Source organism: Sparus aurata, chromosome 22 (assembly GCF_900880675.1).
Source record: "Sparus aurata chromosome 22, fSpaAur1.1, whole genome shotgun sequence".
Lineage (NCBI taxonomy): Eukaryota > Metazoa > Chordata > Actinopteri > Spariformes > Sparidae > Sparus > Sparus aurata.
In genome coordinates this window covers 20583532-20598307 of record NC_044208.1, presented here as the reverse complement: position 1 = coordinate 20598307, position 14776 = coordinate 20583532, and the positions used below count along the sequence as shown (strand labels likewise).

Below are 14776 nucleotides of genomic sequence, written 5' to 3'. Positions count from 1 at the left end.
CGCTCTACTGAGTGACATTCTAGTTCAGTTCTAGTTTTTTTGCCAAACTTAACGGTTATAATCAAAAATGTTCCTAACTCTTGGAATCTCCCTGAAGATGCGATAAGTTAATGTTAGGTTAAGGTTGTTGAGACAGATGTGTGTGTTTGTCTTATGAACATTAACTGGGAGTGACTGGAATGTTGGAAGGTTACAGAGAATGTCGTTTTGAATGAAATACACCAGAAAGTAACATTAGCGGCCAAGTTGTTTGCTTCATGACACATGTTTGAATACATCAAAGTGCAACTCCAAACCAGATGGAGAACTTCATCAACTGACTTTAAAGAAACATACAAACAGCTACAAACACACGGCGAACAGACGGTCCGAGGCATAAACAGCCCAACGACAGAAAATGGAGCAGGAACTCAAAATAGGGCGACACAGATATCCAGCCCATTTTATCATTGAGCCCTTCAATGAGTTTCAGGAGGTGGTGAGAAGTGCAGAAAAGAGAGCACAGCTGCTTGGGAAAATCTCGAGATTAGCAAATGAATGTTAAAACTGTGGATTAAGGACGTGGCCTGATTTATCCTGAGATTAATCTCCTGACAGGCACGTTTGTGTGCATTACAAGTGGGGAAAAAAATTACTGCAAGACCTTTCTTAGATGATTTAATTGTCTAACTCAGGAGAAAATGACTTGACCATGAACTTGGCTTGTACATAAAAGGCCCCCCCAGCTTTCATTTGAACTCTCGCTCCATTAAGCACAAGTGAGCTGTGACCATCAGAAACTAATTGGGCGTCAGTTAATAAAGCGGCGTGCAGAGACTTGGCCGCTCTGACAGAAACTGAAGGGCCTTGGCTGGTCCGCGGTGATCGTGCAGCGACGGGAAGGTCTGATCCTGCTGTTCCACTGAAGACCAGTGCCAGCTTGACCAAGTGGCAGCTGGAAGAAGTTCAGTCCATTAGCGGAGCAGGCGCAGAGGTGGGGCCGCTTCCTTTCGCCTCTTATAAAGTTCAACTTTCACATCGGAAGTTGGCACTATTCAAACGCTTGGATGTCTCCAGTTTATTTAGGGTCAGGATGAAAGAGTGTATTTCTGTTCTGTTTATTATTTCCACATTCGAGAGGATCAAAGACACATTAGGAAACAAGAATCAATCTCAGTTGACTTAAAAGAAGCTACAGCTCTGGCCTCTCAAAAATTAAAGTGTTTTTTCCTTTTTTTAATGAAATTTGAAACCTAACTGCAACATCTCTGCTAACAACCAGATCAGTAAATCTGCTTCTTGGCAGATGATGTAGCCTTGGAGAGAGCTGACAAGGAGGAAGAAGATTGATTCTCTGCAGCATGATTTCATCAGCTCAGGTGCCTGGCCAAACCAAACAGCTTTGCCGCTTTCACCGGCTTATCTCCTGCCGGCCCAGCCACGAAACGGCTGTCGCAAAAACAGCGCCCTCATCTCTCGCGCCCTGATAATGACCCCACCTTCCTTCTTATCATCCCCCTCTCGCCTCACACACAAAAGCTGCACCTGTGGAAGTGAAGCCTTCCTGTTTGCCTTGGACAACCGACAGCTTCCTTCTCCACTTTTCTCCACACACACAGACACACACACCCTTCCTCTCTGGGCTCAGATGCTGAGTTTGTATCTGTCTGAGCTCGCTGCCAACTCAGCAATATTGATGCCTTTCTGTCTCTCCGTCCTCCCCCGCTCTGCAGGTCGATACTGCACATATAGATTTGTTTCCATTGAATCCTCTCCTGCCTTCACACTAACACTGAAACAACCCAGCAGGTTCTCTAGATAGCTGAGCAGAGGCAAAGCAACATATTGGGGTTTATTTTCAAAATGCCTTATGAGGTTACTTTAGGCCCTGAGACTTCTCCAAAGGAGGTCACTAATTGGGACACAAAGAAATGGGAGCATAGACCATGCTGTTTCCATTTCCGTCACTCGCCTTGCTGCTGCTGGCTAGTGGATGCTCTGTCCAGCAAAATTGTATCAATATTTTAACAAATCGGCATTCCAGACAAAAAGGAGTAATGGCTTGTGATGTCCGTTTTTAGGCCTCTTATATCTATTGAATTAAAATGATTTCAAACAAAAAAGGAGAAAGAAACAGTTTAAAGTTTTGGGAAAGATGTAGACCTGCAACAATTGGTAGATTAATAAAGAAAATTAGTTTCTAACTGTTTTATCATCAGTGATTTTCAAGCAAAAATGTCAATATTCGCTGGTTCCAGCTTGTTAAATGTAAGATCTGCTGCTTGTCATTTTTATTCATGATGGTTAATGAAAGTCTTTAGGTTTTAGACTGTTGGTTGGACAAAAGATGCAATTTGAAGACTCTGGTAAATAGTGATGAGGATTTTTCACTTAATTATGCAATTATGCTTAATTAATTAATCTAAAATAATCTTAAGATTAATCAGTAATGAAAGTAATAGTTGCAGCCCTAGACATATACTTCTTCACTTTCTAAGTGATAGATGAGAAGATTAACACCACTTTCATGTCTATGTATATGAAGCTACAACTAAGCAGGTTAGCTTAGCTTAGCATAATGACTCGGAGCAGGGGGAAACAGCTGGCTTGGCTCTGTACAAAATCTACCTACCAGCATCTCTAAAAATCACAAAAGACAAGAAACATGGTATAAAAACACGAATTGATAGCTGAGCAGAGGAAAAACAATGATTCGTCTGCAGGATTATATCTTGGACAGGTCCCTCGACATCCTGAAGTCTTTCATATGCGAGTGGTATCATCTTCTCATCTAACTCTTAAATTTTTAACTGTTCCTTTAATTAGTCATTTGTAAAAGGAGTATTTTTGACAGCTCAATATAGATAAATAAATCTAATGTCAAACCAAAAGGTCAGTAAGTTCATATGTGAGGATGAGGAGTGATGAGGGCAGGTGATGTTTTTCATTCATATCTAAATTTAAATCTTAATTTCAACAAAACAAAAAGGTAAATAAGATGATAAGCACACAGTATTCAATTGCACTAATTTTTTTTTTTTTTTTAAACTACATTTAAAACACCCCTCATATTTGATTAGTCTAATCCCAACCAGTGCAACACTTTGTATGTGTGAATTATCTCTGCACTTCCGTCTGCAGCTTTTTTTCTGCCAACCTTTAATGTGAACTGACACACAAAATGTTGTCCATCCACTAAACCCCAACACTCCTCTCTCCAGTTTATAACCGGATGTAGGAAAAGATGAATAAATCTAATGGCCTGCCCGTGTTTTATTCCGGACAGGATATCCTTTCCACTCATACCCACGGCCTTGAGTAAAACTGCTAAACAGCAAATACACTAAAAATGCGAGGGCACATTCAGCAGGAGCTCGAAAGCCCATCTTGAGTTGATCTAAACTAGAGCAGGCGTTTTGATTTCCTGCATGCAGAGGAGGGATTCAAATAGAGGGAATGGAGGAACAGCTGACGACCCTTTCATCATCACAACAAGACATAATGAAATATGACACTGTCACAGAGAGGTAGAGTATGTCATGGCTACATAAAAGCTTTGATGGGACAGGTGTGTTATCTAAAAAGGAGAAACTGAGTTATCTTCTTCTTCTTTTTGAATTGACAGGATATCCAAACAATGACACAAGAATCTTACAGTCTTTGGAGTCACACGAAACAAGAAACTAGGTTTTAATTTGTGATACATTATACTTTATAATTCTTGACACAGCCTGCTCTGTTACTGGATTATCTGATGGAACAGGCTGAATTTAGCCGTTGTCTTACTCCCTCTACATATCCCTATTTTTATATCTACCTTGTGTAACATCCACTAAAGTGAGTAATCCACGGTGGAGCGCTGATCTTATAATATAGTGCTGAGGAAAGTGACTAAGAAATGAGCCTAGGGGAATAAACTTATTAGACAGTTCTCTTGGTGGTACTGGAGTTTAATGTTTGAAATGTTGATGTATTTTTGTTATTTAACGTGCCTTCCATTACAGAAAATTATAGGCACTTTGTACAGAGTTGAGAGCATGATGACGGCTAATGGTTCTCTATCATTTGCTTTGTCTGCATAAGTAAATGTACTATACATTTAAATCTACTAAATGTTCCTCTCTGACTGACTGAGCAGGACTTTTGAAGCTCTCCATCTTTCTCCTTTGCTAAAATGTGGCTGTTACCGATAATACAAGGTGTGGGAGGTCTAGAGCAGAGGCCTCAACTTTTCAAAATGGAAAAATAATCAATCCCCTCCTAAATTATAATGTATGTGCTTTCATCTCATAGGCAGCTATATGAGCTTGACATTAAAGACATAAAATAATAATCACCTGCATTCCTCAGACATAGTACACAGATAACACGCTCATGCTGTGAGCAGAGAAATAATGTAACACAAAGGTTTTGTGGTCTGTGTTTTAGCTTCATGTATCTAGAAATCAACAAGGGACGATATTGCCAAACTTGGCAGCTTAGATATTCTTCAGTTAAAGCAGCAAGTCAACAGAAAGCGTGTGGAGGCTGATGTTGAGTTTGACATGATGCACAGTGAGAGCCTTTTACCTTCTTTTTGCTGCAGTAGATTTGCCATTTCTTCTCTGCAGGCAGTGCGAACATGGCTTCTCTGTGTTTCTCTGTGAGGTCAAGCTCATCCTGCAAAGGGAGGTAAAAATAGCAGTAAAGGTTAAGAAATGTTGGCAAGAAGAGGGAGAAGAGACAACACTAAAGGAAGAGGAAAATGCTGTAATGTCTTCACAATGCTTTATTGACTGTACAAAAGAGGAAAATTATAGAAGAATACAATTATAAGAGATATAGAGCATCAATCTCAAAAACATAGCTCACAGAAAAGCTGCATAAGATATCAATCCATCAGCAAATTTAGAAATATCCCACAAATCAATTCTGTTTTTCCCCGAAACATTAAGAATGCCAGGAGTAGCTGCACCAGAACTCTGCTCTCAATTCAAGATCAGTTTGTGCTAAATCTCTTTACGATCAGTGGGATATCACCGTAATTCAATACGACTCTGAATCAAATCAGATGTCTTTCGGGCTTTAGACGTGTGAGTAATGGGGGAGAAAGAGAAGGCGTGGTCTGTCTGCTCGACATGTGGTAACAAACATCTGGAGACAACATGCGTCACGATTTATAACAGATATTTCACAGAGGCACACGAAGGGTGCTGCTGGGAAGTGTTGACTAAATACCACAGAGCTTTCTGCCAGTGTCTAAATGTATTTATGTCAGCATTTTACATCATTGCATAGGGATGCAATTAGTAGATCTGTGTTGAAAATTCTGTTTGAATCCACATCCAACCATTAAAATGATTAGGTCTAAATGAGCTTCATGTGAAATGGATGGTGAAAGTCATGAGGAGGCTTTTAAACAATTTAGCTCATGGAGACAATACAGTGGGTCATCTAAACACACTCTTACAAATAAAGAACAAGATGCAATCATTTGCAAACTAACTGTTTACTGACAACAGTTTAATGAAGTGTTCCTGAGCCAATGCAGTGATATCCTTCATGTGTTTCCCTCAGTGGTGAACTTAGCCTTGCCTTTGAATGAATCAGCCTTTTGAGGATACATCTGTCTTACCCAATCATGATACCATCACCAATGATAACAGTTAGCCAGTTTGCCTGTGGAATGCGAAAGACGTTACAAAGTGTCCCTTTAAACAGCGTCTAAACTATTTTCAGAGATGAATTTAATGCGGTTTACCCAACAGTGTGATTGCTAAATATTTTAAGGCAACTACTCATCATTGTTATTATCTTCGGGACATTCTGTGCTAAAGCAATAAAGCCTTATGAATCAATATGTGCAATGATCAAAGGTCTGAAATGGTTGTTCGGATTATTGATTTATCTCGTGAATTAGGGTTCAGTTACTTACTAGCAAGAGAATAAGACAACTATTACCATTGATTCTTACGATCATAAAGAGCAGCTTCTTATTTAAGCTGCAACAGATGTGTTGTTCTGTTTGATTGTGAGTAGAGTGGCTCTTTCTTTCTGAATGTAGGATAGGAAAAAGAGCTTCACCTTGCCCAACACGTTTTTGGAAAACTCAAATTAACCGCAAGTTCAAAGGTCAGGTTTAATAGATCATAACAGAGCAGGTGGGTCCAAACTTATTCCACAACATGAATCTTTTTTTCCAGTGAGCCCGCTCTGATTATGCACGCACATGGTGGCTCATACTGTGTGAAAAGAAAAGCACGTGGCTGCTTCCTTTGGGTAAACAGAGCAACCGAAAGCCTCCTTGTCGTCACACTCAACTCACTCAATTATGTCTTCATAAAGGCTGGTAGACAAAAACAAGCAATTAGCAGATGGAGGAGGCCGAGACATTAAGAGTTCCTGAATGAGATCCATTGATGTGCAAAAATGTTCATGCTTAGATTACTGTGGCAACCATGGGAGAGGAAAATGGGGCATGAGAGAGGGGAGAGCACGACAAATTAGAAGTGACAATAAGACAGAGAAAGAATGGCAGCCTGGCCCCATTAATCACAAGACAGTGTAAACTGGGCGGAAGCAAAGTTTTTGCGGAATGTAGCCCACAGTGTAAACAGTGAGGTAACATTTGATTTTAAGGACATTTTCTGAGTTTCATAAAATGCTTAAATGTCTATTTTGCATTGTTAGAACAAAATTAATCAGTTGTTAGTTTTTAAAAAGGTAAACATAAATCATTTAAATCAACTGGTATGGTTAATTTGGAGACCTGATGATTAAGAAAATTGTAAAACTGCTTCTATAAAGGGTCATGAAGCATGAGACCGATTATAATCTATATTTTTCCCAACCACAAAAAGACCATAACCCAAACAAAGCTGGAGTCCCATCTCGTTACTTCTCTGTCTGTGGCCCCAGCTTAATCAAAATATTTTAAAAATGGCTCACAAATATACATTTAATAAATCAGAATTCAGTAATTTTCTACAACAGATGGGCAATGTCATTTTTGGCAAATGTGCACAACAACAGGAATAAAAAGCACATTTGTTTGGGACTGTTTTCAGTTGCAGATAAATAAAAAATCAGTGCTCTAGGTAATATTTACAGCAGCAGGATGGTGGATAACTCCTAATAAAATATAAGTCATCCAGTGAAACAGTGTGACTCATTTATGTGTTTTTAATCGTTTTTGGACAGCAATAGATCCCTAAGAGTGAGCTACATCAGGCTTTAGGCTACAGAGGCAAAACTTTTTTATTATATATTAATTGTTGGTTTTGCTATATTCACTGAATTTGGGTACACTAAGAAAAATAACATAACCACACATATCCTTCTAATCAAAATGATAATATATTTACTGTTACATGTATTCTATACTTCTTTTGAAATCTTACAGTTACTTTGTCCGAATTTCCTCACAACAACAAAAAAAAATACTGTCTTACCACCAACTCGGAGAACATGCCGTCCAGCTCATCATATCCTGGCATCGGCAATGATGGCTCCATGGCCTGCAGGGCAAAGTCTTCTCTGAGCCTGTATGTGATCTCTGGGTGATCACTGCTGTTAAAACAGCAGAAGATGAAAGAGAGGCCACCACCACGGCCACCGCCGCCGCGTTTCCGAGGAGCCATGGCTGTCCGATGTGTCCGGCTGGTCGGCGTAGGGTGGGTGGGGAGGCTCCTTCAGGGCCTCTTTACAGCCTCCTCCACCTCAGAGTGTGGCCTCCGTCAGAGAGTACTGTGGACACAGAGAAGTGACTTGATTAGCTTTCAACCCCAAAGGAAAAACTGGCATTCGCTAATATCAGGTCGCGTTTTCTATGAGATAGATGAAAAACAGAAGATATGAAGGTCCTTAAATATCCATTTGAATGGCACTAAATCAATGCTTTCCGTTTTGGAGGACACAAAACCAATCAAGGCTCTGAGTTTTCCACACTTGTAACCTAGCCCTCTGCCCCTTGAAATGGTTAATGATGCAGGGTCATAATGTTTGAAAGGGAAAGTACAATGCACCATATCAGTGGGAGCAAGCACTGAAAGACTCAATTATATCGTTTACACAATAGAGCTCGGTGAGAGTGTGATGTTTGAAATGGAGACCATAATTTGCCAGGATTAGTGTATTCAGGCCTTTTCATCTCCCCTTCCTTCCTATTCAGCATCAGCTTTCCTCTGAAGACCTAACGAGCAGTGATTAGATGGGTGTGTTTACAATGACCATGGTGGGAGGTGTGTGAGGCTTTTCGTTGTTTAGAAGACTAGCTGGGTCATCGTTGGTAAAGAGCAAAAAACAAGCCAAAGACGAGTCATTATAAGGTGTGCGTTTGGAGTCCACGTCCTACCCAAATATACACCGCCTCAATCATCCTGATAATCATCATGACCAGACGCCCTCCCTTTCTCCCTGACTTAGCAGATATGATTACACATTTAGTTTGGTCTCTAGCAGCTGCAGGTTTATCAGTTATGTAGGAAATGTGTGCAATCATCTTTGAGAACTGCCACATCTGCCTTGCCTCTATATCACAGATAAAATTACACAGAAATCAGCTGTTATAAATGAACAGCATTGATGAAAGGGGTTGAGCACATTACAGAAAGTCTTGTACTGCCAGGTGAGGATTCAGTTTAGATTTCCAAAAGACTTAAGGGTATTTAGGAGTTGGTTTTAGCTATACAAGCAGTTGGGCTCTAGCTCAGGGTGTCGGTCGTACCATAAAGTTTATAGGAGAGGAGACAAACCAATTCAAGCCACAGCCATACTAGTAGAAAGCTAAAACTAAGACAGGAAACATTGTTAACATTACACCTGCTAAACATCAGCATATTAGCATGCTAGCTTTAGAATTAAGCTCAAAGCACTGCTGTGCCAGAGTGTAGCCTCAAAGATCCGTTAGCATGGCCACAGACTCTAACTCTTGTTTAATGTCGCAGCCCTTATAGTTATCTCTTCAGACGGTGTTTTGACCTGGGATCAGCTTGAACTGTTGGTGGAGCATTTGGTTCTCTGGTTGCAGCTTTTCAAACATCAAGAGGGTCATCTTACTCTGTTGCTAAAGCTAAAAGCTGAAACAAAGGGAACAGTCCTGAGAAGAGACGGAAAAACCACCTAAAACACAGCCAGATTTGATTTGTAACAAACTACTAATTTGTACAAGCATAGAGAGTAAGAGAGGAGACAGATGCAGCGCATGTTCTCAGATCTGCTGGCTCGGGTCCAAGAAGGAATAATGGACTAAAGTGCACAAGACTTCTCTGCTGTCTGGCAAAACAAAGACGTGGTGTTCCGATATCCACGAGGACAGTGTCGTCAGCATGTCACAAAAACAGCTCTGCAGTCTCTCTCCCTGCCGTGCACAGCAGCGATGCCAAGTATCATAACCACAGAGGCTGCACTGACCTGCAGGAATTTCGGTACGTCTTTTCTTAGTGACCTTCAGCTCTCTGGACATAAACACGTTCACTTGACCTTTCAAAGTGTTTGAGTCTTCGCCCAGACAGAATGCATCATAAGCAGTGTGATGCAATCTAAATTTAACATGGTCAGGTTACATAGATTCACTGTAATTGAAGATTGCGGTTCATTACACTCAGTGGGCTGAGGCAACGTACGGCAGCTAAAGTTATCTCTTTCTAAAAGTGAAAAGTGAGGACATTTCCTAAGGCAACGTTTTTTAAGTAGAGTCAATAAAAAGTATGTTTTGTGGTCTACCTAAATAAAGCATGATGCCATCACAGTCCCATTTTAGTCACTTTTTTTCGGTTCATCCTTGTTTCTTCTCTCCAAAAGCTGTACTTTTCTAATTTGGGACAGTCGCAAGAGTCGTTTTCCAACCTCCAGGAAAATCTCAAAATCTGTCATATTATTTTCACATTGCACACCGCTGTTTAACCACTCTCGCTCTGACACAGTGATCTCACCAAAGAGTCACATCCCTTTCACATCCCTGCCTGGTGGGGCGTCCGACATACAGACCATCCCTGTGCTGCGTATGAAAAGGGTCTTCGTCTCTGCACCATATGTCTGTGTCTGTGTTCAGCCTCAGAAGCTTACTTACAAACTTAGCTGGCTAGATATACGGAGGTGGCTAGGATACGAAAACTCAAGTACCAACAACACAACTGAGAGAAACACAAATTGACAATAGCATTGTCTATTAGTCCAACAATATTGAACCCTCCATTTTTGAATCTTTGCTTTAATGTCTCCTTTAATATGCTGATGCTAACAAAAACATAAAAAGGGAAAAGGGCACAAAAATAAGATACATTTAACAAATTAATATTTTGGTCCAAAGTAAACTGGGTTATCAATAATTTACTGCAATGACCATTTAATCAGAGACAGTAGACATTAATCCAAATTACCACTTGTGTTTCTTGGTGGCCAAGAAATGTGTAATAACTGGGCAAGTTGTCAAACAAAACTAACAATGGCTAAATTTATCCCATGACAAGAATAATCCCCATTCTCTAAGTAAAGAAAGACAATGTATACACACTGCAGTGAATGAAAGAGCTTAAAATGTACTACATAGACAAGGTACCTGAGACCAAATGGCCACACGTGGGATAAAGTACACAGCAGCTCACTCTTACTACACACAATGAATAGTGTATTTATTTTGACACATCCTTGACTTTTCCAAATAGACTACCAGAGGCCTCAGCAGCAGCTGCTTGGCTTCACGCTCACCATCTATTCTAGCATGAAGGGGAGGAAGCAATCCAAAGCTCTCTTTGACCATATTAGTCCACAAAACTGCCCATCTTTTCCATTAGCTAAAGCAAGCTGTAAACTTTGTATAAACCCGCAAGTCAAAGTGGGACAGCACTGGTCCCAGTCCAGCTAAAAGAACCTGTGGATGTGCCATGACTCGGCCATGTAGGGAGGGTACAAAAGGGCAGACAGCGAGGGCAAAGAGCAGGGGGTGCTTAAGGTTTGGACATTCAGTCACCGTGTCACTGTTAGAATTTCGTGTTAGTGCTGTAATTGTTAACCTGCGAGACCCTAGTGCTCCAACATTAGCCTCCGGAGGTTGTCTGTCAGACGGTCAAGGTTCCCAACATAACAAGGGCCTGTTAGAACATGAGGACATTCCTCTCATAGCCAGGTGAGCCTTGTGACCCTTAACAACACCCACACAACAACAACTTCCACCTGCTTGAACCGAGAAGAATTACTTCAAACACAGAATCAAGCACATACAACCAGTAAAAGTGGTTGGAATTAATAGTTATTTCCAGGAACTATCTATGTTGTTGGCATGTTTGAACGTTTAAGAGTCTACACGTTGATGATTATAATTATAACAGCTAAACTTTCCATATAATCATGAAGAATGTTGTTTATACTGACAAAGATCAACTCCTAGACTGCACTGAAGAAACATAATGACTTATGTGGGCTGCTGCTTACAGTAGAAAGTCAGATTCTTTTGTGCTACTTCATTCATACACATCCAATAATTAAACCCGCCCACTCAAAATCACACAAACACTTCTGTCTTTGTCTGTACAAGATTTCTATCCTCGGATAGTCTTGTTGTTTTCGTGACCATGTGGTTTGGCGGGTGACCTGGCCTGAGTCCAGACTGTAAGAAGAATCCCAGTGTTTGTAAAGTGTGTGTGAGCCCGTGCATGTTGCCTTCCCAAGACTGACTCCATTAAACCTGTGCAAGTGTCAGGTCGGCCGGAGAGAAAACGCAGAAGCTGAGAGGAGCTTCTTAAGCTAAACACAGAGAGACGCTCACGTTACTTAACATGTGCAAGCGGAATGAAGAACGGAGAGCAAGAATTCAAAGATGATCTGATGCTTTTCACCCAGCTGTTGTCTACCAGCTTAGCCAAGGCCTGTTTTCCTCTTTTCTCTGATTTATTTCTGTCTAGTTTGCTCAACTCTTGCTCAAATTCCTCTACTGTTCAAGCTTACTTCAAGATTTATATCATTTGCTGGATGGCATCAGCATTGACCATATGTATCTTGCAGTAGAAATACGTTTTGTTGGGAGTGGTGCTGACATCCCTTGTACAAAAGCCAATCAAACAGTACCATCCAAGCCGTTATTTAACTTGTTGACTGCTATTAACCCCTCTGCAAGTGAGATGACACTCACCAGTAACCGATGTTTATAAATCTGTTGTTTCACATCAATTTTTCGTTGTCAAATTCATGAAGTACTGGCTCATAACACCCTGCCATCAGTTTCTAAGGTTATGTAAATACTGAAGTATTCTTAACATTGAGTAGGTAGTTGTAAAGTGGGCTATAACGGCTTTTGAAGCAACTACTTTCCAAGAAAAGCTTATTTTCTCTGTGAAACAAGGTTGCATTAAAGGGTGTTTCATAAATTTGTACAGTCTAATTTAGGCTCTTTCAAAGATTGTACTGTGAAGGGATAAATGGCTTTAAATCAGATCGGTTACTTGTTTAAAATTAAGATTTCTTTCCCTGGCACAAAAAGGGGGAATAAATAACAAGAAAAACAAGTTGTCAACAACAATAGACATCGGTATCAGCCAAGAATATCACAATGAGTGCATCCCTACGTCAAAAGATATATATATATATATATATATATATATATATATATATATATATATATATATATATATATATATATATATATATATATATATATATATATATATATATATATATATATATAAAAAAACTGGTAACAACAGCAGGCGAAGTGCTGAATGCTGCCAAACGTGAAGGAAAACTGAAAAGTGTGCGATCAAACTACTCAAAACCAGTCAAATCCCAGTGTAATTATGCATATTATAAAATAATTGCTGTCTTAAATGGTAGCTTTGTGCATAATTCATGAATATTAATATGGCAACTTGAAGTTAATGCTATTAAGTCATAAAGTGCCTCTCTTGGAGCAGGAATTCAACCTTGGGGAGAGAACACAGTGGACAGTAGTGTATTGAAAACAGATGTGTGAAATACCTTTTTCTGCCCCAGCTGGCACCTCTCAGCAGTTTCTAGCACTGAGATGAACTTTTAATTTTTGATATCTACAGCTGCCTGAATGATCAGTCACACTAATGATGATTGGGATGGGACACAGCAGAACAGCTCTCCTGTGTTTCTAATAGCACAAAGGAGTTCTACAGCCAAAGGCAACAGAAGAAACCTTGAGTGAGAATGTGAGTGTTGAAGCAGAAATGACAATGAATACAAGAACACCATACAACACAGTAGGGTTGCTTCACCTTGAACTGTTTTGAAGGGCTACAGTATGTCTCAGGCTCAGTGTTATAATTAGCAATAATCTACCTTTTAGAAATGTCCTTGAGTGAGGCTCTGCCACTGCTCCAGGGACACTGGCTCTGCCTGACTGTGACCTCTCTGTGGAGCCAGCCGATGAAAATGAAATGTGTCACGACAAAATGGAATCAATAAAGTGTTGTGTTGCTATTTTTATCATCATGGTTACAATTGTCCTGTCACATTAAGAGACACAAAATCGATCAAATAATTTTACGTGTTGTTTTGGGTTTAGCTGTAACAGAGAAAAACGGAGAGTGATGTTAACTGACCACTGTGGTTGTACAGAGTATAGCTCAAGCTGTGTTATAGGCGGACCAGTAAGGCATTTGGTGCACAGAATTTAATCTTCTTTTCTGATTTAGGATTTGGGATGGATCAGACTTGCAATTTTATGATCAGCCCGCCAAAGGATTTCCAATGTAAATCATCTCGACATTCTCAGTAGTGCCGTTTCATATCGTTTCCCTGCACTGCATTAAAATGTTTCTCAATCTGACAAAAAACTGAGCACAACTGAGCGTAATAGTATGCTTATATTAAAAAAAAGCCAGTGGACACGGTTTCTGGTTTAGGGATTGCAGTGGGTTTCACTCAAGAGGTTTAAGGACTTTTGGAAACCCCCAACGTCTGTTGTGCACTACCCATGGCAATTTATTTTGGATCAATCTGGACAGCTGCAAACAAAAGGCTCAGGAGTCAAACAGTGAAGGCTAGTGGTAGTCCTTTTCATCAAAACACACAGCCTGAGCTGGGAGCTGCCCAGATGAAAATCAATGAGCAACCCAATATCAGGACACAGAAGGGCTGCTTAAACTGTGAAACTCAAAACTGTTTTGACTCGACCACAAAATTCTCGACAGAAACAACAATCAAAAGTAATGAAACAATCTCCATTTCTCAACATGTACTGCTTTTCCCAATACAGAAAACCACAAATCTGCCTCATGTTATTGCTCAAAGTCAACATTGCAAACTTCTTTCTGAAAGTAAACTGATCAGACCATACTATTTCTAATGACTGCCAGCTATTTGGGAATTATTTCGTCTTTGGTTTTGCCATGTAACCAATTGTCTTGCACAGCTGGATAGCATGCATAACACTCTTTCAGCCAATTACTTAATGGCACCCTAAGTACACAATGAGTAAACACATGCAGACTTGGACACACATCAGAAAATAACTGGGCCACAACAGAAATGCTGATTGGCAGGTTCAAAGGAGATTAAAATCAATCACTTCTCAGGGACGGCCAGTCAGACGACAGAGAGCCGTCAAAACTGCCCTTAGTGCGAGTTCAGCAGTGCTACAGTAGCTGAACTGCTGGGCTCTGATGTCTGTGTGCTCATGTGCATTTACGTTACAGGATTGTGTGTCAAGATATGACAAAAGGCATTGCCTCTGGAGCATTAATGTCACATGGCTGAGGGAGTAGTGCTGAAGAGGCTCTCAGATTACAGGATTAGCATACAGGGACAGAGAGAGAGTGCAGACAGAAACAAAGGAAACATTTCTTCCACCACCTCA

The 14776-nt window shown here is 40.3% G+C and overlaps 1 protein-coding gene across 6 annotated transcripts in view; it reads right to left on the bottom strand.

Annotated features, from left to right (window-relative positions):
* Positions 1–14776, bottom strand: part of daam1b (dishevelled associated activator of morphogenesis 1b) — a 55244-nt gene that overhangs the window by 14908 nt on the left and 25560 nt on the right. For all 6 annotated transcript variants that reach the window (XM_030404982.1, XM_030404981.1, XM_030404980.1 and 3 more), the window contains exons 2-3: positions 7410–7704; positions 4549–4638 (exon numbers count right to left, since the gene is read on the bottom strand). In XM_030404982.1, coding sequence (XP_030260842.1) covers positions 4549–4638; positions 7410–7598 — 279 coding nt within the window. In that variant the 5' untranslated portion in view covers positions 7599–7704. The remainder of the gene's footprint in view (positions 1–4548; positions 4639–7409; positions 7705–14776) is intronic.